Source organism: Mustela erminea, chromosome 5 (genome assembly GCF_009829155.1).
Source record: "Mustela erminea isolate mMusErm1 chromosome 5, mMusErm1.Pri, whole genome shotgun sequence".
NCBI lineage: Eukaryota > Metazoa > Chordata > Mammalia > Carnivora > Mustelidae > Mustela > Mustela erminea.
In genome coordinates this window covers 53,587,582-53,612,424 of record NC_045618.1, presented here as the reverse complement: position 1 = coordinate 53,612,424, position 24,843 = coordinate 53,587,582, and the positions used below count along the sequence as shown (strand labels likewise).

The 24,843-nt window shown below is 36.6% G+C and overlaps 1 protein-coding gene and 1 pseudogene across 1 annotated transcript; both read right to left on the bottom strand.

Annotated features, from left to right (window-relative positions):
* Positions 1 to 3,423: 3,423 nt before the first annotated feature.
* Positions 3,424 to 4,362, bottom strand: LOC116590127 (olfactory receptor 4F6-like). Its single transcript, XM_032341780.1, has one exon. It carries the CDS (start codon positions 4,360 to 4,362, stop codon positions 3,424 to 3,426), a length of 939 nt encoding a protein of 312 aa, XP_032197671.1.
* Positions 4,363 to 22,285: 17,923 nt separating this feature from the next.
* On the bottom strand, positions 22,286 to 24,843 carry LOC116590126 (annotated as a pseudogene).

Here is a 24,843-nt window from a genome sequence, read left to right as displayed (position 1 = left end):
CTATACTTTATAGGTTTTCCCATGAGGAAATGTGAGTGAAGGGTACCAGAACCTCTGTGTTAATTGTTGCAGCTTGATGTGGCTCTCTATCTAAAATGAAAGTAAAGAGGGGTGCCTGGGTGGCTCAGTCAGTTAAGTGGCTGACTCTTGATTTTGGATAAGGTCATTATCTCATGGGTCCTGAGATGGAATCTCTGGCTCCATGTTGGGCTCCATGCTCAGCAGGAAGTATGCTTGAGGAAGCTCTTCCTCTCCTTCTGCCCCTCTGCTCTCTGCTCACTCTCACTCTCTCTCTAAAATAAATAAATCTTAAAAAAATATATAAAATAAAAGTTAAAAAGAAAGCCCAGATATTAATCAACAAATTATTCAACACTGCTCTTTTTAAACTCTTTGTTGATTTTATTCATTTATTTAATGATAAATATTCATCAAAGATTTTCTGTACTATTATACAGATGTGATAGCAGTAAACATGATTAACACAGACTTTCCTCACATGGAGTTTAAAATGTAATGAGGAAGACATACAACAAATAAGAAATTATGAGTATGTCTAGTGTTACAGAAATGATACTAAGGAATGCTGTAATAATATACAATGTAAGGAGCTCTCTTGGACTCAGGTTCTGGAAAGCATTTCTTGATAAAACACAAAATTTAAAGAATGAATAAAGCATAAAAGACAAATGTTTCAGAAAGAATAGTTGGCCAGTGTAAACCTTAAGATAAGAAATAATAATTTTTTCAGGCAAGCAAAAGAAAACCAAATTGCCTCTGGAGTTGTAGGGCAAGAGCATGTTGTCCTCTGAGGCTGGAGGGGTTGATGAGGGCCAGGTCTTATGTTGCCTGATTAATCTTGAAAAAGAGTTTGTATTTTAATTTAAGAGTAGTGGCAAGTATGTGAGGGGGTCTTAAATAGAAGGATCACATGCTTATATTTATATTTAAAAAAATCTGAGATGTCTGGGTAGCTCATTTGGTTAAGTGTTGGACTCTTAATTTCAGCTCAGGTTATGATCTCAGGGTCATGAGATCAAGACCCATGTTGGGCTCCAAGCTGAGCATGGAGCTTGCTTGAGATTTTCTCTCTCTCTCTCTCCCTCTGCTATTCTTCCCTGTGCATATGTGTGTGCACCCATGCTCTGTCTCTCAAAACAACAAAAACAACAACAACAACAAACCACCACCACCAACAAAACAAACTCTCATTCTGAATGTAGATAATGAGAATGAAGGCAAACAAGAATTGAAGTTGGAAGTCACATAGGTGACTTAATATTCTATTTGAAAAATGACATGTGAAGTCTTAGACAATATTTGATATTTAGAAGAGAACAGGGGGCATACTTAAGAGGTGTTTAGAAGTTGGAATTAATGGCATTTGCAGATTTAATGAATATTAGGGATTCAGGAAGGGAGGAGTCCATTATTACTCCTAGATTTTACATTGAAGAACTGGGTAAATATTAGCACTACTTATTGTGACTAGGGACCTGAAAGACTAACAGGTTCAAGAATGAGATGAGTTTAGTTTCAGATCTGCTGAATGGGAGATGCCCTTGAATCATCAAGTCAGTAGACAAATTTATGAAGTAGGAACTCAAAAAACAGTACATTGGCTTAAGAATAAAAGCCCTTAGATGATATGGTAATTAAAGCCAAGGGAATGTTTGTCCCTAAGGGATAGAATATGGAGAGAGAAAAGGACAAAAATACAATTATTAGGAACGTTGAGTTTGGTGATGGAGCTGATTGAGAGAACCCCAGCGAACCGCTACTGGGAAGGAATTTACCAAAGAGTAGGAGGAAAAGCCCAGTGAGAATCCAGTGAAATATTTGAAAGATAGGAGTAGTTAGCAATGATCAAGTGAAGAAGAACTTCCCATCCAGATGAATACCAAAGTGTTAAAAGATGTAATTTATTTTTAAGATTTTATTTATTTGACAGAGAGAGAGAGCGAGCCTGAGCACATGCATGAGCAGGGGCAGGAAGAGCAGCAGGCAAAGGGAGAAGGAGAAGCAGACTTCCAGCTGAGTGGGAGCCAGATGCAGGGCTGGATCCCAGGACCCTGGGATCATGACCTGAGCTGAAGGCAGACGCTTAACCGACTAAGCCACCCAGGTGCCCAATGTTAAAAGAGGTATTAATGGCTAATTTACACTGAGGTAGTAGAAATGTTACTGGAAACGTTCCTAGAAACACACTGGACAAAATACATAGACATTAGTTTTGTTAATTGAGCATATTTTATTTAGAGAGCAGTAGAAACAAATAAATGAAAATGTTAAGTGTTAGCTTTAATAAAGAATTTATTACAAATGTAGAAACAATTTAAATTGAATATGCCTTACCATTTTTGGCTTGACATTTATCTAAGACTATCAAACTTAGATATATAAACTCTTGGGGAATGTTTTATTTGGCCAAGAAACCATATTCAAGAAATCCAGGACCTCTAATTGCACATCCCAGGGTGATTATTCTCCTTTGGAATAGCTATTATTTTTATACTTTTTTAAAAAAATAAACCAGGTGATTCAATATTGGAATGACTAGAAATATAGAATAATACAAAGGCAGACAAAAGTGCAAAAAGCTCTGGTTTGTATTTATCTAAAGTATTGACAGTGTTAAGGAAAATTCTCTTTCTACTTATAATCACTCAAATCTAAATTTTTTTAAAGATTTTATTTATTTATTTCACAGACAGAGATCACAACTAGGCAGAGAGGCAGGCAGAGAGAGAGAGGGGAAAGCAGGCTCCCTGCTGAGCAGAGAGCCCAATGCGGGGCTCGATCCCAGGACCCTGGGATCATGACCTGAGCCGAAGGCAGAGACTTTAACCCACTGAGCTACCCAGGCGCCCCTAATCACTCAAATCTAAACACAAAACTAAAATAGCATCCTAAACTGACAAAGTCAAGTTTGTGTTTGGGGGCTAAATATAAGTAACACATAGTTAATTTTGTTCTTTTCTAAGTTAAACTAAAATTGAATTAGGAATTAAAAAATAGAATTTATTGATTTTTATTGACTCAAAGTCACATTTTATCTATTAAGTCCATAAGTTTACATGAGATATATTTATCATTTGAGGTATTCATTTATAATTGAGAATAACACAATTATTAGTTCCCAGAAAATGTCATCCAGAAAATGGTATTTGAATGTTAAGTTTATTCCTACAAATCAGCTCAGTTTTCTATTCTCATAACTCTTCGTGATGGAAGTGGTGAAGTCCATTTATTTTCTGTGGTTAATAAAATAAAGTCAGCTCTGACTCAGTCAATTTCTATAGGTAGACCTTTGTTGAACTGTTTCTCCAAATAGTAGTTCTTACATAGTAATGATGACAGTCATGTGAACTGCAGTGTTCTTGGTGATCCTGAAGCATATTGTATGTGGATCTGCTGCATTCATTATGAGATCCCACTAGGACCCACAATCCATTTGCCCAGTCTTCTCATGGCCACTCTCATGTCTTTGTTTCTTAATGTATAGATGGTAGGATTCAAGACGGGGGTGATAGCAAAGTCAACAATGAACAAGTACTTATCCAGCGATGTTGTAGGGAAAGGCCACACATAGAGAAACATACATGGCATAAAAAACAAAATCACTACAGTGATGTGAGCTGACAGTGTGACAAATGCTTTGGACAAGTCCCCTGAAGAACGTTTCCATACAGTTACCAAAATGAAGATATAAGATATAATTAAAGAGAAGAAGGTAGCCATGGATATAAACCCACTATTAGCAATGATTACAAACTCTAGCTTGTAAGTGTCTACACAAGCAAGTTTCATGACCCGAGGAAAATCACAGTAAAAACTATCTACTTCATTAGGGCCACAGAAGGGCAAGTTTATGACAAAAACAAACTGAGATACGGCATGGATTATCCCCACTATCCAGGCAGCCACTACAAAGGAAACACATGTTTTTGGACTCATGATTGTCAGGTAGTGGAGAGGCTTACAGATTGCAGTGTACCGGTCATATGCCATGGCTATGAGCAGCACCATCTCAACTCCACCCATGACATGAATAAAAAATATCTGTATCATACATTTTGGAAAAGAAATGATGTTGCAGTCAGTGAAAAGATCAGAGATCATTTTGGGGACCGTGGTAGAAGACAGACCTAGATCAAGTAGAGAGAGGTTGGCCAATAGGAAGTACATAGGGGTGTGTAAATGAGAGTCAATAGTTACTGTGAATACAATGAAGAGGTTTCCCAGGATAATCCCCATGTAGAACATAGCGAAGAACCAAAAAAGAAAACGATGCATCTCCCATGAATTTGAAAGTCCAATCAATACAAATTCAGATACCACAGAGTCATTTGTTGTACCCATTGGCTCAATCAGTAGAGAAAACGATGGAGTATTCTGAAGGTAGAAAATAAGGAAGAATTGAGAAATATGGGAACTGAACATTGATATGTTGCTTGCCCATCGATGATTTTGTGGGAACTATGTTGCAAATGCCAAATGTGAAGCTGGGAAACATACAGAGAGGGCTGGTGAAAGGAAGATAAATAATAGGACAAATGAGATAATCAGAAGTTATATTAGAGAGAGAAGGAAACATCACTTGAAACATGGAGGAATTAAGAGCAAAGAGTAACACTTCCTGGTAGAGAGCCTCTTTAACTTTCTCATTGTGCTTCTTTAGTCTTTTCTATTTATATTCAAGAAAACACATTTTGTGTCATGAATAGTCAACCATAATTTGAATATTCAAATTTAATCACATCTGTATATGCATATTCTAGCAGAATATATTCTCTGATTATTCTTTACTTCATTTCTGTGAAATCTCAGACATTAATCACTCATAGAATAGTCAGCAGACAATGAGTGAAATACTATTGAATCTGAGAGAAATGCTTACAGAAAATGAAAAGGCTTTGTCCTCTGAAACTGTAGTTTACAATACTTGTGTTTGCAACAAATCACTGGGAGAATTATGATACACTTTAAGTTAAGTGACTCTCCAAACCCCAAAAAAAGAGTGTCAGAAGACTCAGAAAAACAGCTTCTCTGTGCTTTGCTAGGATTGAGAGAGATTTTGTAATCTTGGTGTAATAATGATATACCAGGTTTTCAAGCTGTCCAAAACTCATTGTTTTGGAATAACTAGTGACAGAATGTGTACAAATGGAAAAGAAAGAGAAAGTGGAAAGGGAGTAAAAGAAGAGAGAGTTTACTGTAGTATTGCTCAATATTGGGAGCATTTTTTTACCTACCTGTTCTGTTCTAAGGTGTGTAGCCACATTTGTAGGAACTCAGTAGTTTTGATTGTGCTTTGTAGTATAATCATCTCCAAGGCAAAAATATTATGTTTCTTCCCAGTGAGAATACAGATAATTAGTAGTAGTAGATGTTACTGACCCATTGATGTTTCTCAGATCTCTAATAACTAGCCTTTTATTGATTTCTCCTGGGAATCAGAACTGTGAGGTATATTAATTTTCCCAAGAGTAAAAAAAAAAATATCAGAAGAGTTACTTGGTGATGAGTGTTAAAAAAAGAAGGTAGGTGTTAGAATATCTCCTATATATTAGGCAAGATAATATGCTGGATGGATGGAAAATAAGTACCATTTAGAACAGGAAATGTTGAAATGTGATCCTACTTAGATTTACTGAGTTGGGAAGAGTGAGAAATCTTCAACAATTATTGGAGATGCTGTCATTTACAGAGTGGGAGAGTTGAGCCATATGTTCAATATTTTTTTTTGAACAAGCAAAAGGCTTTATCCAAGGGGGGAGTACTCATAAGCATTCATGATTCTTTCTTATTCAAGATGTTTATCTGTTACTTATTCCAAAATTTATTATGCAACACTAAAAATGAATGAATGAATAAGTAAATATCCTCATGTAACTATTTTTTCTTTAATCATTTTGGATTCTAACTGGACATAAGTAATACAGGACCATGATGAGCTGTGAACAAAATTAAAAAAGCTTAAAAATGTTATTCTAGATTAGGAGTTGGAAAATTATGACCCATAGGCCAAATTTGGGCAACTGCCCATTCCTCAAATAAAGTTTATTGGAACATAGCCACAGCCATTTGTTTATGTACTGTGTACGGCTCCTTTGTGCTACAATAAGCAGAGGTGAATAGTTGTAACAGAGACCATATGGCCCATATGACTTGGTCTGTTACATAAGAAGCTTGATGACCCTATCCTAGGTCAAGCACGACAGGCAGAAGAAGAGGGTATAGTAGAAGGATCTTCCACATCTATTTTCATCATCTTCATATATATTCAGACCCAAAGATTCAAATGAAGGTTGGGAAGTAAGTTCGTTGAAGTCCTATAGATTATGCCTCCAGATACTCTGCCTACACTCAAACTGCATACATATTTGTGGGATCCAGTTCAAAATGAATATGTATATATGGGTTTTATTTAACAAAATTATTTTAAAAAGACACCAGTCCTTCTCCTGCCTTTCCAAAAAAAGTCAAAGAGGAGGGAAAAACTCCCAAATCCATTCCATGAGGCCAGCATAATGCTAGTATTAAAGTCAGGTAGGTTACTTCCAGAAAAGAAAAGTACAGGTTAATGTTTCTGATGAATATAGATGCAAAAGTTTTGAAAAAAATACTAAGAAACTAGATTCAGCAGCACATTTAAAAGATCATTCAACATGATCAAGATGGAGTTAAACCTGGCATGCAAGGATGGTTCAATGTACAAAAATCAATCAGTGTGTTACATCACATTAATAGAATGAAGGAAAAAAAATTGAATCATATGATCATCTCAATAGACCCAGAAAATGCAGTTGACAAAATGTAACATAATGTTTATAATAAAACAAATAACAAATAAGCCATAGAAGCAACACATCTCAATACAATAAAAGCCATATATGACAAGCCAACAGCTAAATGATACTTAATGGTGAAAACTTGAAAGCTTTTCCTGTAAGATCAGAAGTAAGACAGTGTACCCACTTTCACTATTTTTACTGAACATAGTTCTAGAAGTCCTAGTTAGAGCAACCAGGTAAAAGCTATAAGATGCATCAGAATTGGAAAGGAAGAACTAAAAATATCCATACTTGCCAATGATGTGATTTTATATATAGCAAATCCTAAGGACTCATCCAAAAAACCAGAAAAAATGAATAAATTCAGTTTAGTTACAGAATACAAAATATAGAAAAATCAGTATCATTTCTATACACTAACAACATATTTTCTGAAAAGAATTAATAAAATCAATCCCATTTATAATAACATCAAATATGATATAATACTTGGGAACAAGTTTTACCAAAGTGGTGAAAAATCACCACTTTGGAAACTATTAAGACATTGATGGGGGAAAACAAAGGAAAATAAATAAATGGAAAGGTATTCCATACTCATGGATTAGAAGAATTAGTATTGTTTAAATGTTCATACTATCAAAAGGCAACTATAAATTTGATGTAATGTCTATTAAGATTCCAATGGCATTTTTTTTATACAGGTAGAAAAAGTACTCCTAAGCTTTGTATAGAAACTGGTCAGGATTATATTGTTTAAATTCTACATTTTTGCAATTTCCTTAGTTTTTCTCATGCTAATTGATTTCTAGTCCAGATAATTATTGTCAAAAAGATATTTGGTATGATTTTTATCTTTTAAAATTTGTTGAGAGTTGTTCTGTGGCCTAACATATGATCTATCCTGGAGAATGTTCATGTGTACTTGAGAATTTGTGTTCTGTTGCTCTGATGAATGTTCTGTATATGTCTGTTGAGGTCTATTTGGTCTAAAGTATTATTCATATCTGGAGTATCCTAACTGATTTTATCGAGTGATTTGTCCATTGTGAAAGTGGGTGTTGAATTCCTCTATGATATTTCCATTGTTGTTTATTTAACTCCTCATTAACTCCTCCTATTAACTTCTCATATCCATTAGTATTTGCTTAGTATATTAGGTGCTATAATGTTCTATGCTATATATATAGCACAGTCACTTTGTGACTGTGTGTGTCTTTAGAGCTGAAGTTAGTCTCTTGTAGGCAGCATATAGTTAGTTGGTTCTTGCTTTTTTAGTCATTCAACCACTTACATCTTTTGATTGGAGAATTCAATCCATTTACATTTATAGTAATTATTGATAGTTTAGGACTTACTAATGGCAGAAAGGTTTCTAAAGGATAATGCCATCTTATTTATTGTTTTCTGGATGTTTTGCAATTCCCTGTACCTTTCTTCCTCTTTTGCTGTCTTTTCTGTGAACTAGTGATTTAACATAATGGTATGCATTATTTCCCTTCTCTTTCCCTTTTGTGTATTTTCTGCAGGTTTTTGCCTTGCGGTTACTATGAGGTTAACAAAACATCTTAGAGATACAACAATCTGTTTTAAGCTGATAACAATAGAACTTCAATCATGTATAAAAACTCTCCTTTTACTCTTGAAGTTTTGTGTTTTTTTTTAAGTGAGAATAGTACTTTTTGTTACTCATGAGTTCAGGGAAAATATAAATATTTGCATGCTATCTGCCTTGGGCATTTCCTAACTGATTAGAACTCAAAGCTTCACGGTTGTTTAGGATTTAAGGGTAATTTGGTTTAATTTCATGTGTTTATGGATTTAATTTCTTATATATACGTTCTTTGTGGGAACGTATATATATACGTATATATACTTTGCTCATTTATTGTTTCTTAAATCCCACACATGAGTGAAATCATATGGTATTTGTCTTTCTGTGACTGACTTATTTCACTTAGCATTATCCTTCTAGTTCAATCCATATTGCTCTTACAAACTTCACTAATTGGTTATTAGTTTAGGAGGGTTTTTTGTTGATTCTTTCAGATTTTTTAATAGACTATTCTGTTATCTGCAATCAAAGAGAGTTTTATGTCTTTCCTGTTTTAGTTGTATGCACATGAATAATTTTATGAAATTTTGGAGAATTGACCCTTTTATCATTATGTAATTCACTTCCCTATCTGTGATAACTTTCCTTAGTTTGATGCCTGCTCTATCTGAAATTAATAGAGCTAATCTCTCTTTTCATATGTATCATTGTGGTAATTTTTTTCCCTGTCCATTTGCTTTTTTATTTTGTTTTGTTTTTGTTTTTGTCTTTATTTATTTCTTTTCATTGTTTATGCACCACACCCAGTGCTCCATGCAATAGGTTCCCTCCATAATATCCACCACCTGGCTCCCCCAACCTCCCATCCCCCGCCCTTTCAAAACCCTCAGATTGTTTTTCAGATGCCATAGTCTCTCATGGTTCATCTCCCCTTCCAATTTCCCTCAACTCCCTTCTCCTCTCCATCTCCCCATGTTCTCCATGTTATTTGTTATGCTCCACAGATAAGTGAAACCACATGATAATTGACTCTCTCTGCTTGACATACTTCACTCACCTGAGTGAAATAAGTTGAGTGAAATATGTCCATTTGCTTTAAATCTATGTGTATCTTTATATTTAAAGTGGGCTTCTTATAGAGAATATATAGTTGAATCATGTTTTCTGATCTACTCTGACAACCTCTTTTAGTTGGTACATTTAGACTATTGACATTTAAAGTGATTATTTGAGTGGTGGTTTAACATCGACCATGTTCATTACTGTTTTACAACTTTTGCCCTTGTTCTTAGTTCTTATGTTTGTTTTCCACTTTTTCTACTTTGTCATTTTAGTTGAACATTTCATAGGATTCTGTTTTATCTACTTTTTTGGTATGCAATTTGTAATTTTTTAAAACTTTTTAAAGTTATCTAAGAATTTGCAATGTACATACCCAACTATTCCAAGTCCACTTTCAAATAACTATACTACTTCATGGGTACTGTAGGCTCCTTGTAATTACAAAATAATCCTAATGTCTTCCTTGTATCATTGTTATCATTCAATTCACTTAATGTGAGCATATATAAGCATGTATTTGTATTTATGTGCACATATGCATGCATAATATATAAACATAGGCGTATGTAATTGAGTATGTAATTCCTATTATTGTTTAAACAGTTATCTATTAGGACAATTAAATATAAGGAAAATAAGTTTTTATCTTACCTTCATTTATTCCTTCTTCTGTGCTCTTCCTTTCTTTGTGTAGATCTGAGTTTCTGACATATATTATTTTCCTTCTATCTAAGGAACTTCTTTTTATTATTTCTCTCAAAGCAGGTCTACTGATAAATTCTCTCAATTTTTATTTGCATGAGAAAGTTTTTATTTCTTCTTTACTTTAAAGGATAATTTTGAGTATAGAGTTCTAGGTTTTTTTTCCCTCTCTCAATACATTACTCATTTCATTCTATTCCCTTTGGCTTGCATGGTATCTGAGGAGAAGTTGGATATGGTTCTACTATTTGATTTTGTAAAAATTAAGGGTTTTTGGTTTTTTTTTTTTTCTGTGACTTCTATCAGGATTTTTTTTTTAATAATTTTTTATTTTTTATAAACATATATTTTTATCCCCAGGGGTACAGGTCTGTGAATCACCAGGTTTACACACTTCACAGCACTCACCAAAGCACATACCCTCCCCAATGTCCATAATCCCACCCCCTTCTCCCAAACCCCCTCCCCCCCAGCAACCCTCAGTTTGTTTTGTGAGATTAAGAGTCACTTATGGTTTTGTTTTCTTTAATCTTCTGTAATTTAAAAATGATATGCTTTGTGTTATTTCTTTTGGCATTTATCCTATTGATGTTCTCTGTACTTTCTGAACCTGGAGTTTCGTGTCTGACATTAATTTTGGGGAAATTCTCAGTCATTATCATTTGAAATATTTTTTCTGTCCCATTTTCACTTTTCTCTTTTTCTGGCATTCCAATTATGCATATATCACACATTTAGTTATCCCACTGTCCTTACATAATTTTTTTTTCTAAATTTTTTTGTTTCCTTAGTTCTTTAGTTGTCAAAGATCCTATTGATATATCATCTAGTTAAGAGATTCTTAACTCATCCATGTCCCATCTACTAATGAGCCCATCAAAGTCACCGATCATGTCTTTTACTATGGTTTTGATCTCTAACATTTCTTTTTTTTTTTTTTTTTTTTTCCTGTCTTTGGGTTTCAATCCCTCTGCTTACATAGACCATTTTTTTAAATTTCTTTTCAGCATAACAGAATTCATTGTTTTTGCCCCACACCCAGTACTCCATGCAATACGTGCCCTCCTTAATACCTTCCACCTGGCTCCCCCAATCTCCTACCCCCCACCCCTTCGAAACCCTCAGATTGTTTTTCAGAGTCCATAGTCTCTTATGGTTCACTTCCCCTTCCAATTTCCCTCAACTCCCTTCTCCTCTCCATCTCCGTATGTCCTCCATGTTATTTATTATGCTCCACAAATAAGTGAAACCATATAATACTTGACTCTCTCTGCTTGACTTATTTCGCTCAGCATACTCTCTTCCAGTCCCCTCTATGTTGCTACAAAAGTTGGGTATTCATCCTTTCTGATGGAGGCATAATACTCCATAGTGTATATGCACCATATCTTCCTTATCCATTCGTCCATTGAAGGGCATCTTGGATCTTTCCACAGTTTGGCGACTGTGGCCATTGCTGCTAAAAACATTGGGGTACAGATGGCCCTTCTTTTCACTACGTCTGTATCTTTGGGGTAAATACCCAGGAGTGCAATGGCAGGGTCCTAGGAAAGCTCTATTTTTAATTTCTTGAGGACTCTCCACACTGTTTCCCAAAGTGGCTGCACCAAATTGCATTCCCACCAACGTGTAAGAAGGTTCCCCTTTTTCCACATCCTCTCCAACACATGTTGTTTCCTGTCTTACTAATTTTGGCAATTCTAAATGGTGTAAGGTGGTATCTCAATGTGGTTTTAATTTGAATCTCCCTGATGGCTAGTGATGATGAACAATTTTTCATGCGTATGTTAGCCATTTGCATGTCTTCATTGGAGAAGCGTCTCTTCATATCTTCTGCCTATTTTTTGATATGATTATCTGTTTTGTGTGTGTTGAGTTTGAGAAGTTCTTTATAGATCCTCGATATCAATCTTTTGTCTGTACTGTCATTTGCAAATATCTTCTCCCATTCCATGGGTTGCCCCCTTGTTTTGTTGACTATTTCCTTTGCTGTGCAGAAGCTTTTGATCTTGATGAAGTCCCGAAAGTTCATTTTCACTTTCTTTCACTTTTCGTTTCACTGGATTTTGTCAAATGCTTTTTCTGCATCAATTGAGAGAATCATATGGTTCTTGCGTTTGGAGACATATCTTCAAAGAAGTTGCTGTGGCTGATATTGAAGAGGTTACTGCCTATGTTCTCCTCTAGGTTTCTGATGGATTCCTGTCTCACATTGAGGTCTTTTATCCATTTCAAGTTTATCTTTGTGTACAGTGTAAGAGAATGGTTAAGCTTCATTTTTCTACATATAGTTGTCCAATTTTCCCAGCACCATTTATTGAAGAGACTGTCTTTTTTCTACTGTATATTTTTTCCTGTTTTGTTGAAGATTATTTAACCATAGAGTTGAGGGTCCATATCTGGGCTCTCTACTCTGTTCCACTGGTCTATGTGTCTGTTTTTATGCCAGCACCATGCTGTCTTGGTGATCACATCTTTGTAATAAAGCTTGAAGTCAAGTAATGTGATGCCCCTAGTTTTATTTTTGTTTTTCAACATTTCCTTAGCGTTTTGGGGTCTCTTCTGATTCCATACAAATTTTTGGATTATTTGCTTCAGCTCTTTGAAAAATGCCAGTGGAATTTTGATCGGAATGGCCTTAAAAGGATAGATTGCTCTAGGCAGTATAGACATTTTAACAATGTTTACTCTTCTGATCCAAGAGCAAGGAATGGTCTTCCATCTTTTTGTGTCTTCTTCAATTTCTTTCCTGAGTGTTCTGTAGTTCCTTGAGTACAGATCCTTTACCTCTTTGGTTAGGTTTATTCCCAGGTATCTTATGGCTCTTGGTGCTATAGTAAATGGAATCGATTCTCTAATTTCCCTTTCTGTATTTTCATTGTGAGTGTATAAGAAAGCCACTGATTTCTGAACATTGACTTTGTATCCTGCCACATTGCTGAATTGTTGTATGAGTTCTAATAGTTTGGGGGTGGAGTGTTTTGGGTTTTCCATATAAAGAATCATGTCATCTGCAAAGAGAGAGAGTTTGACTTCTTCGTTGCCAATTGGATACCTGTTATTTCTCTTTGTTGTCTGATTGCTGTTGCTAGGACTTCTAATATTATGTTGAAAAAGAGTGTGAGAGTATGCATCCTTATCGCGTTCCTGATTCAGTGGGAAGGCTGTGAGGTTTTTCCCATTGAGGATGATATTTGCTGTGGGTCTTTCATAGATAGATTTTATGAAGTTCAGGAATGTTCCCTCTATCCCTATACTTTGAAGGGTTTTAATCAGGAATGGATGCTGGATTTTGTCGAATGCTTTTTCTGCATCAATTGAGAGGACCATGTGGTTCTTCGTTCTTCTCTTATTGATTTGTTCTATCACATTGATTGATTTGCAATTGTTGAACCATCCTTGTAACCCAGGGAAGAATCCCACCTGGTCATGGTGGATAATATTTTTAATGTGCTGTTAGATCTTGTTTGCTAGGATCTTGTTGAGAATCTTAGCATCCATATCTATCAGTGATTTTGGTATGAAATTCTCCTTTTTGGTGGGGTCTTTGCCGGGTTTGGGGATCACGGTAATCCTGGCTTCATAGAAAGAGTCTGGAAGTTTTCCTTCTGCTTCAATTTTTTGAAACAGCTTCAGGAGAATAGGTGCTATTTCTTCTTTGAAAGTTTGGTAGATTTCCCCAGGGAATCCATCAGGTCCTGGGCTCTTGTTTTTTGGGAGGTTTTTGATCACTGCTTCAATCTCGTTACTAGATATTGGTCTATTCATGTTTTCAATTTCTTTCTGGTTCAATTTAGGGAGTTTATAGTTTTCCAGGAATGCATCCATTTCATCTAGGTTGCTTAAGTTATTGGCATATAACTGTTGATAATAACTTCTGATGATTGTTTCTACTTCCTTGGTGTTAGTTGTGATCTCTCCCTTTTCATTCATAATTTTATTAATTTGAGCTTTCTTTCTTTTCTTTTGGATTAGTGTGGCCAATGATTTATCGATCCTATTGATTCTTTCAAAAAAACAGCTTCTATTTTCATTGCTATATTTTACTGTATCTCTAGTTTCTACCTCATTGATCTCTGCTCTAATCTTGATGATTTCCCTTCTTATGTGTGGAGTTGGTTTAATTTGTTGTTGATTCTCCAGTTCTTTAAGGTGTAGAGACAGCTCGTGTATTCTGGGTTTTTCAATTTATTTATTTATTTATTTATTTATTTTTGAGGGAGACTTGGATGGCCATGTATTCCCCCCTTAGGACTGCCGTTGCTGTATCCCATATGTTTTGGACTTAAGTGTCTTCATTCTCATTGGTTTCCATGAACTCTTTATGTTCTTTTTTGATTTCCTGGTTGATCCAAGCATTTTTAAGCAAGGTGGTCTTTAGAGTCCAGGTGTTTGAGTTCCTTCCAAACTCTTCCTTGTGATTGAGCTCCAGTTTCAAAGCATTGTGATCTGAGAATATGCAGGGAATCATCTCAGTCTTTTTGTATCAGTTGAGTCCTGATTTGTGACCCAGGATGTGGTCTATTCTGGAGAAGGTTCCATGTGCACTTGAGAAGAATGAGAATTCTGTTGTTTTAGGGTGGAATGTTCTGTATATATCTATGAGGTCTATCTGGTCCAATGTGTCATTCAATGCTCTTGTTTCTTTACTGATTTTCTGCTTTGATGATGTATCTATTTCTGAGAGTGGCGTGTTAAGGTCTCCTACTATTAATGTATTCATATCAATATGACTCTTTATCTTGATTAACAGTTTTCTTATGTAATTGGCTGCTCCCATATTGGGGGCATAGATATTTATAATTGTTAGATCATCTTGGTGGATAGTCTCTTTAAGAATTATGTAGTGTCCTTCTGTATCTCTGACTGCAGTCTATAGTTTAAAATCTAATTTATCTGATATGAGAATCACTACCCCGGTCTTCTTTCGAGGCCCATTGGCATGAAAGATATTTCTCCATCCCTTCACTCTAAGTCTGGGTGTATCCTTAGGTTCAAAATGGGCCTCTTGTACACAACATATGGATGGGTATCCAATCTGCAACCCTCTGTTGTTTTATGGGTGCATTTAGGCCATTCACATTGAGAGTGATTATTGACAGATATGTTTTTATTGACATTGTGTTACCTTTGAAGTATTTCTGTAGATTGTATCTATATTTCTGTTCAATGATATTCTTAGGATTTTCCCTCTTTTTTAGAACCCTCTTAATATTTCCTGCAGTGTCAACTTGGTGGTTGCATAGTCTTGTGACCAAACAAAGGTCCAAGCCTTGCAGGTCTTGGAAACTCTTTATCTCTTTATCCATTTTCAATGTCACTCTTGCTGGATAAAGTATTCTCATTTATTGCCCTGAATATATCTTGCCAGCCCTTTCTGGCTTGCCAGGTTTCTGTGGACAGATCTGACGTTATTCTGATGGGCTTTCTTATGTAAGTAAGGACCCTCTTTGTCCTAGCGGCTTTCAAGAGATTATATATATAATTATGATTTCTCAATTTTACTATCAGGTGCCTTGATGTTTTTTAGAATCTATAATCTTGGGGGGAAACCATTCTGCCTCTAGTACATGAACGGTGGCTCCATCCGCAAGATTGGGAAAATTTTCATGGAGAACTATATCTTCTAGACTTCTTTCTTTCTCCTCCCCTTCAGGGATTCCAATAATTCTGACGTTGGAGTGTTTCATGGCATCATTTATTTCCCTGATTCTGTTTGCATGGCTGCTATGCTATTTGTTCCAGGCTTCCTCCTGATCCTTTCTCTCTGTTTGTCCTCCAGATCACTAGTTCTATCTTCTGTCTCGGTTACTCTAGTTTTTAGAGAATTTAGATTATATTGGAACTCATTTAGAGCATTGTGAACTTCATCCCTGGTGGCTTTCAGTTCTGCCCTAACATTGTGAACATCATCCCTGATGGCTTTCAGTTCTGCCCTAATCAATTCCTTTTGGTCATCCATGGCTTTCTCCAACCTAGCTATTGCCTGGATAATTGTTAACTTGAATTCCTTTTCCGACATATTGTCTGTGTCAATAGCCATTAGCTCTGTTGCAGAAGGCCCATCCTCTGAATTTTTCTTCTGTTGGGCATTCATCCTCCTTGTCATTTTGGTGAAAGGTGGCTGAATGGATATAGCTGGATGTATCGACTGTGATGCAGTCAAGGTGCACCCTGGAATGCTTCTGAGCAATCAGGAGTCCTGAACCAAATGAAAGAAAGAAGAAAGAGAGAAAAATGAAAAGAAAAAGAAAAGAGAGAGAGAGAGAGAGGCAGGAAAAAAAATAGTAAGATAAAAGAGAAGGCTCAGCTCAAATGGGCGGCTAGATAAGATTTATGAAGTATACAAACAAAAACAGACAAACAAAAAGACTGATAAAAGTATATGACAAGAGAAATATGTATGTATATATTTTTTTAAGCAAAAAAAAAAAAAAAACAAAAAAAAAACTTGTCAACAAGAACCCCAAGTATAAGTTTTATATACTATCAGGAGAAACACAAATGCACAGAAACACTGGCAGGAGAAAAAATGGTAGAGTGGTTATAAGTTCTCAGTGTGGGTGAGGAATGTTATTTTGATTCCTCTTGGATGTATCTTTATATCTTTGTTAAAGGACTCAAGTTACCTAAGATAAAGGGGGATTACAAATTGGTTTACCTATAGGGGTAGCATTGATTGGGGAAAGGGGACTACCTTGAAGTTTAACTCTACAGGAATGCTAAAAAATTAAAAATAAAAAAAGAATAAACTAAACTAATCTCAACTAAAATTTAAAAAAAACTAAAAAATAGAGAAGCAAAAGAAAAAACATGGGTATATGTATCAAAAAGTTCAGGTTAAAAGGTTATTATGGAATTTGATATACTGGACATCTCACTGTGATGGTAAATAGGTTAAAAAATTGTCTATATAATAAAATGAACCAGAATCATGGGAATGAATTAAAAATAAATGTTGTATCTCTGAAGTAGTGGTGGTTGTTCTCTTGTAGTCTTTTTTTTTTTTTTTTTCCTGTTTGGCTTTCTGGGGGAGTGGCCTGCCACTTGTGTTTTCAGGCAAGTTTTCCTGAGTTAAGTCCTCCTGCCCCACTTAACGGAATGGGCTCTGAGGAAACCAGTTTTTCAGGCTTTTGTTCTCTGGAGGTTTTTATGGTTTTGTTGTTGTTGTTGTTGTTTGTTTGTTTGTTTGTTTTTCCCTCTTGTCTTGAAAGCTTTTGATGGTTTTTGGAGGTTTGGAGGAAAGCAAACTGCACCTAGACCTCCCTCTCAGAGAGAAGCCTGAGTCTCTTCCCCTGTGAGTGCTCCAGAGCACATAAGTTCCCCCTCAGCCGCTGGCAGAGCATGTTACAAGTCGCGGTCCCTGGGGGCACAGGAACTCCTGCTTGTACCCAAAACCATGACAGGGGCTGCTGTCTGGGCAGCTCCGGACTGCCAGAGAGGTTCCAAGCAGCGATCACACACTGAGATTTTCCCGCTGGCCTGGGCTGGGAGTGCCTGGTCTTTCCGGTCAGAGAGCTTCCGGCTGGCGCCTATGCACACCTCTCTAAGGGGAGGGTGTGGGGTGCAGCTCAGACTCTGATAGCACTGCACGGCACTTGCGTGTGGACTGTAAAAAGTCTGTGCTTTTGCCAGCTGGTGATGCTCCCAGCCCCTCATGGGAGCCAGACCCCACGAGCTCTCAGGCACGCTGGTGGCTCAGGGACAAGGACTTGATTTCTCTGCCACACTCTCTCTGGCTCAGCACCAGGGGTGGCTGTCCTGGGTCCGGGGACTTAAGCCCCTGTCCCTAACTGCTCCAATTTCCACAATTTCCCCACACAATCCTTTGCTCTTTTTGAGTGCTTTCAAACAGACTCCCAAGTTAATGCTGGTCCCCAGTGCAGGGCACTTTCGTATTGAGGTATTACTTTCCAATGTGACACTTCTGGTGGCTCCCTCCCCCTTTTGTTTATCTTCCAATATCAGTCGGACGTTCCCACTCTGCTTTACCTGCCCACTGGCATCTTCTGCCCCTGTAGAGATCTAGACATATGTAATTCTGATTTCAGGCTGATTTCATGGGTGATTGGAGTTCTTTGGTAGGTAATCAGCTCACTTTAGGGTATAGGTTGAATCGGTGCCTCCTCCTACTTCCCCGCCATCTTGGATCTCTGGCCATCTCTACTTAAAAGCTGTCTATTTTATCCATTAGAGCCCTTAGCACATTTATCATAGTTATTTTAAATTTCTGGTCTGGTAATTCCAACATCCATGCGATGTCTAGCTCTGAAGCTTGTTCTGTCTCTTCAAATTTTTATTTTTTTTCTTTCAGTATTCCTTATAATTTTTTTCTTCATTGGTAGGCATGATGTACTGGGTAGAAGAAATGGCTGTAAATAGGCCTTAGTTAATGTGGTGATGAAGTGTGGGTGGAAGGGAAACATTACATAGCCTCTCAATTAGGTCTTAGTTTTTTAATGAGACTGTGCCTCTGGACTGTGAACTTTACAGGTGTGTGTGTGTGTGTGTGTGTGTGTGTGTGTGTGTGTGTATGTGTATTTTTATTTTTTATTCCTCCTTAGATGGGACAAAATGGCAAAAGGATTGGAACTGGGTATTTGTCTTCTCCAGGTCATTTAGGCTCTTATGACACTTCAGTAGTTTAGATTCTGCTTTACTACTTTCCATTGAGGGAAGGGCTTCTTAAGAAAAACAAAGTGTTGGGGTGTATTTCAAAATATTTGCTTTTCCCCTTTCTCTGCCAGAAACCTGAAGGGATTTTTCTCAGTTATTTACTAGGGAATCTGCTGGAAGTAAACCTCACAATATTTTTTGGACTCCCTACTCCCCCCAAACCTCCATGGCTGGTTTCCCCGGGACAGTTTTTAACTTTCCAAATTGCCTGTATTGAGACTCCATCAATTCATCAGTTATGGTTTAGGTTTCCTACTCCAGCTCTCATTGCTATAACAGTTTCTGTTGTTTGTGTCTCTAATCTAGGAGACAACAGTTTGCCTTGTGTCCTCCCCTTTCTTATTGATCCAAGAAGAGTTGTTGATTGTTTAGTCTTTTCTGCTTTGTATTTGTTGTTAGGATGAAATATTGACTCCAAGCTCCTACATGCAGAACTAGAACTATTTGTTTTTGATAAATTTAAAATTAATGTAATAATAACAAATAAATTAAATTTATTGTAATAAAATATAATCTTTGCTTTTTTATGTTTTCTACTTGTTTTGCCTTGCTTAAGACTGAATATTATATGCCAAAATTATATAAATCTCACATTATTGAAAGTAAATTCATGATATAAATATAATTAATTTCATCCAATTAATTTATGTTGAAGGAAATGTATCTATTTTTTTGTATGTGTGAAGAACTTAACTTTTTGTTCAAATTCTTTGTTATTTTTGATTATATGGATTTATTCACCTCTGTTTTGAGAATCTACCTTTATTATAGGGTAGAAATTAAATCTTATCTGGGCTTTCCTTACTAATTATTCTTTTATTCTTATGAGTGTACATTCAACAGCACAGATTTACTACCTCAACTCCTTCCTAATTGCTAGTTTATTTGTTTTTGGAGCTGATATTTCACTTAATTTTTCCATTTCATACCATATGTATTAACTTATCTTTTTTTATGAAAACAACAACAGCAACAACAACAACACAACACAAAAACAACAAAAAATGCAAAAACAAACAAAAAAAAACCCACAAAAAACAAAAACCAGGGCACCTGGGTGGCTCAGTGGATTAAGCTGCTGCCTTCAGTTCAGGTCATGATCTCAGGGTCCTGGGATCGAGTCCCACATCGAGCTCTCTGCTCAGTGGGGAGCCTGCTTCCTTCTCTCTTTCTCTGCCTGCCTCTCTGCCTACTTGTGATCTCTATTTGTCAAAGAAATAAATAAAATCTTTAAAAACAAAACAAAACAAAACAAAAAAACAACAAAAACAACACCAGTCTAGCACTCTGCTGGAAATTATCAAATGACTCTAGTGTATGATATTTGTCCTCATAAGTATGGGTCAGTTTTTTTTTTTTAATTTTTTAAATTTTTTTTATAAACATATAATATATTATATGGCCCCAAGGGTACAGGTCTGTGAATCTCCAGGTTTACACATTTCACAACACTCACCATAGCACATACCCTCCCCAATGCCCATAACCCCACCACCCTCTCCCGACCCTCCTCCCCCCAGCAACCCTCGGTTTGTTTTGTGAGATTAAGAGTCTCTTATGGTTTGTCTCCCTCCTGATCCCATCTTGTTTCACTTATTCCTTTCTTACCCCCCAAACCCCCACGTTGCATTTCTACTTCCTCATATCAGGGAGATCATATGACAGTTGTCTTTCTCTGATTGACTGATTTTGCTAAGCATAATACCCTCTAGTTACATCCATGTCATTGCAAATGGCAAGATTTCATTTTTTGATGGCTGCATAGTATTCCATTGTATATATATATATACCAGATCTTCTTTATCCATTCATCTGTTGATGGACATCTAGGTTCTTTCCATAGTTTGGCTATTGTGGACATTGCTGCTATAAATATTCGGGTGCACTTGCCCCTTCGGTTCACACATTTATATCTTTAGGGTAAGTACCTAGTATTTAGGGTAAATACCCAGTAGTGCAATTGCTGGGTCATAGAGTATTACCATGTCATAGGATATCTATTTTCATCTTTTGAGGAACCTCCATGCTGTTTTCCAGAGTGGTTTCAGCAGCTTGCATTCCCACCAACAGTGTAGGAGGGTTCCCCTTTCTCCATATCCTTGCCAGCATCTGTCATTTCCTGACTTGTTAATTTTAGCCATTCTGACTGGTGTGAGGTGGTTTCTCATTGTGGTTTTGATTTGTATTTCTTTGATGCCAAGTGATATAGAGCATTTTTTCATGTGTCTGTTGGCCATCTGGATGTCTTCTTTGCAGAAATGTCTGTTCATGTCCTCGGCCCTTTTCTTGATTGGATTATTTGTTATTTGGGTGTTGTGTTTGATAAGTTCTTTATTGATTTTGAATACTAGCCCTTTATCTGATATGTCATTTGAAAATATCTTCTAGTATGGGTCATTTTTATAATTTCTGCCTAACTGGGATCATCACTTACAGTGGATAGTAGTTACTTAAATATAGGCTATGATGATGTGTGATATAATTGTTTCTTTAGCCATAAAGAACAACACTTATGCTTTTTATTTATGTTTTTGCTGTATTCCAGCAGAATTCTACCGTGTTCCAAGAAGAGTTGATAACCTACCTCAGCCACTGTAGTGCTTGTACTATAGACCCATGAATGAAGTTATGAATGAAAATAGTTATGAATGACAAGGATGAAATCTTTCCATGGGTTCTTTCAGTATATTCTCTTCTCAGTAAGGTAGTTAAAGTGACAGCCACTATTAACGTTTGTCATTTCAGAAATACATATGGAGGTGCACCTGGGTGGCTCAGTGTGTTAAAGCCTCTGCCTTTGGCTCAGGTCATGACCCTGGGGTCCTGGGATTGAGCCCCACATCGGACTTTCTGTCCACAGGGAGCCTGTGTCCCCCCTCTCTGCCTACTTGTGACCTCTGTCAAATAAATAAAAATATTTAAAAAAAAAAAGAAATACAGATGGAACCCAAACCTTTTATATGGTTTCATCTGTTAATGCATTTAATTAACAACTTGGTAACAACTTATAGTTGTTTATATTAGATCCCTTTCATGGTGGAAGAGTTGTGAGTAGTTCTTACTGTGGTAAAGATGTCTCCCAATTATGGTTTTGGTTTTGACTATCCTATGACAGTAGCTTGGCCATTAAGAGATCCAAAGATAGTAAGTCTAATGGCCTTCATAACATTGCTTAGGACAAAGAAATATCTTTACAGCCAAGAAAGTACAACAGTGGGCACATAACCAAGTGATCTACTGGTATAGCAATATATGGTATACAAAAGTGTGAAACCAATAGAACATGGGAATAGCCTTTTAAAGATGCAAATAAAGGTACAAGTAAGTATGTTTGGTGATGACACTTTGTACTTTAACATGTGATAAATACATTTGAACCAATGGATATTATAAGGTATTGTATTCCAAAATGCATAGGTTTGGAAACCAAAGATAGTCAGTGAGAGTGGCTCCATTCACCATCACTGCCTTGGGGAATTTGACCTTTCTGGACCTATAATTTTGACCTCTTCTGGGGTAGGGTGAATGCTTCTTTTGAGGACAGAGTAAGCATTTCAGTAAACCTAAAGTTTTAGTAGCTCACTGGTCATTTTTGTTTCCTTGTGTTTGTAGATCAGCAGCAAAAACAAACAAACAAACAAACAAACAACAACAACAACAAAAAGCCCCACAAAAACAGCAGTTACTATCATTCCAGGTATAATTAAACTTTATTAATGCAAAGAAATAGAATGGTTGCCACACTTGGTGATAACTCTAAATAGGCAGTTGCAGCAATTGCAGCATGACAAGAGCATGGTAATCATGGATTTAGCCTTCCTAGGTGGGAAGATATGGATCTAGGCAAGTGATCTAGATGAGCAGAAGTGCTGGACAAATGTGAGGAAAATCTAGAATGGATCATGGAGGAAGGAGATAATGAAAATCTTCTTGGTAACATATGCATGATAGAATCCATTAATACTCGTTTCATTAACACTCCTGTATTTGAAGAATCAATGATGGAGTGAACTTACATGGAACATGAATACCTCTAAGCATGGGAAGATGTGGAGTGTATCGATGATTTCAATGTTGCATACATATCCCTCTGTGCTTAATATTCCTAAGAATGTATATTGTTTTATACCATAAACTGCAAAGATTTTCTGCTTGAGGACTTTTCTTTGGATATCAAAACTGCTCAACCTACTATGTGAGGAAGCCTGAAACTGCCATGGAGTTACTACCTTAGAGCTACTCCAACACAGAAATACACAGCTTCCTTGCCTCAAGTGAAACAAATATAAGTTATATATTATGCACATTCTCCAAGAGGGCCATAGCAGAATTGCACTGCAATGTCCGTATAGTAGAATACCAGTTAATACAACCTCTTTTGGCATCCTTTCTTTTTCTGTCCCCTGTCTCCATTTCTGAACAAATGTGTTCCTGATGCCCCATCTAAATAAACTCCTGGCCCACTGAATTTGTTCCAGGGTCCTTTTTTTTTTTTTTTTAAGATTTTATTTATTTATTTGACAGAGGGAAAGATCACGAGTAGGCAGAGAGGCAGGCAGAGGGGAAGGGATAAGTGATGCAGGGCTTGATCCCAGGACCCTGAGATCATGACCTGAGCCAAAGGCAGAGGCTTAACCCACTGAGCCACCCAGGCACCCCATGGCTCTTCTTTTAAAAAATAAGTAAAACCATTGCAGCCATACGCACGCGCGCGCACACACACACACACACACACACAGCAATTTAATGTGATGATTTTTGATGTTTATCCATTCATCAGAACTAATTTACAGGTTGTTTTTAGATGTTATGAATAGCAGAAATGGTATTATTATATGTTATTTGAAAAATAAACAAAAATTCAAGATTAAAATGTTCTTTCTTAGATTATGCTATCCTCTGTTAGAATACTAATTCTTAGTATGATGAATTTCCATTCACATGATTGGTAGTGGTTGTATACTCCACAGGTATAGTGGTAGCAGGCTTAAAATGGTAGATGATGAATTTGTTCAGGATATGTTAAAATTGAGGTACCTAAGTAGGGGTGGGTCAGTGTGTAATGGGATGTTTAGTTTTAGAGCTCCCCCAAAAAAGTGGTCAACATAATCAGGAAAAAGATATCTTTTTGTGCAGTCTTTTTATAGCTATCTTTATGTCTTTGTTTCTTAGTGTATAGATAGCAGGATTCAAGACCAGGGTGATAGCAAAGTCCACAATGAAGAGACTTTTATCAATTGAAGGTGGAGGAGAAGGCCAGACATACAAAAACATGCATGGAGTGAAAAACAAAAAACCCACAGTGATGTGAGCTGACAAAGTAGCAAATGCCTTGGATAATTTTCTTGAAGAATGTTTCCAGACTGTGATCAAAATGAACGAATAGTATTAGCAGGAAATACGAAAAGTACTAGCAGAAAGAAGATGACCGTGCTCATGAAGCCACTGTTGGCAGTAACAATAAACTCAAACTTGGTTGCATCTGTACATGCAAGTTTTATGATCTTAGGAAAGTCACAGTAAAAGCTGTCCACTTTATTAGGCCCAGAAAAAGGCAACTTTATAACAAATAAAAACTGAGACAGCATGGATCACCCCAGTTACCCATCCAGTGATTACACATGAAATACATGTTTTAGGATTCATGATTTTTAAGTAGTGAAGAGGCTTACAGATTGCTGTACACCTATCAAATGCCATGGCTATGAGTAACACCATCTCCACACCTCCTATGATGTGAATAAAACATATCTGTGCCATACAACCTTGGAAAGAAATTACTTTGTATTCATTTAAGAGGTCTTTGATTATCTTGGGAACTGTGGTAGAGGAAAGACCCACATCAATGAGGGACAGGTTGGCCAGCAGGAAATACATGGGAGAATGTAGGTGAGAATCAAAAATTACCAAAAACAAAATAAAAAGGTTTCCCAAGAGGACCCCTAAATAGAGCAACAAACATATCAAGATGAGAAAAAGTTTTTTCTCCCAAGAACAAGAAAGTGCCAGTAACACAATCTCAGTGACCACAGAGTCATTTAGTCTACACAT

What these genes read in the sequence shown, in the direction of transcription:
- LOC116590127 (XM_032341780.1), bottom strand. Translation starts at nt 4,362, where the DNA reads ATGGGTACAACAAATGACTCTGTGGTATCTGAATTTGTATTGATTGGA.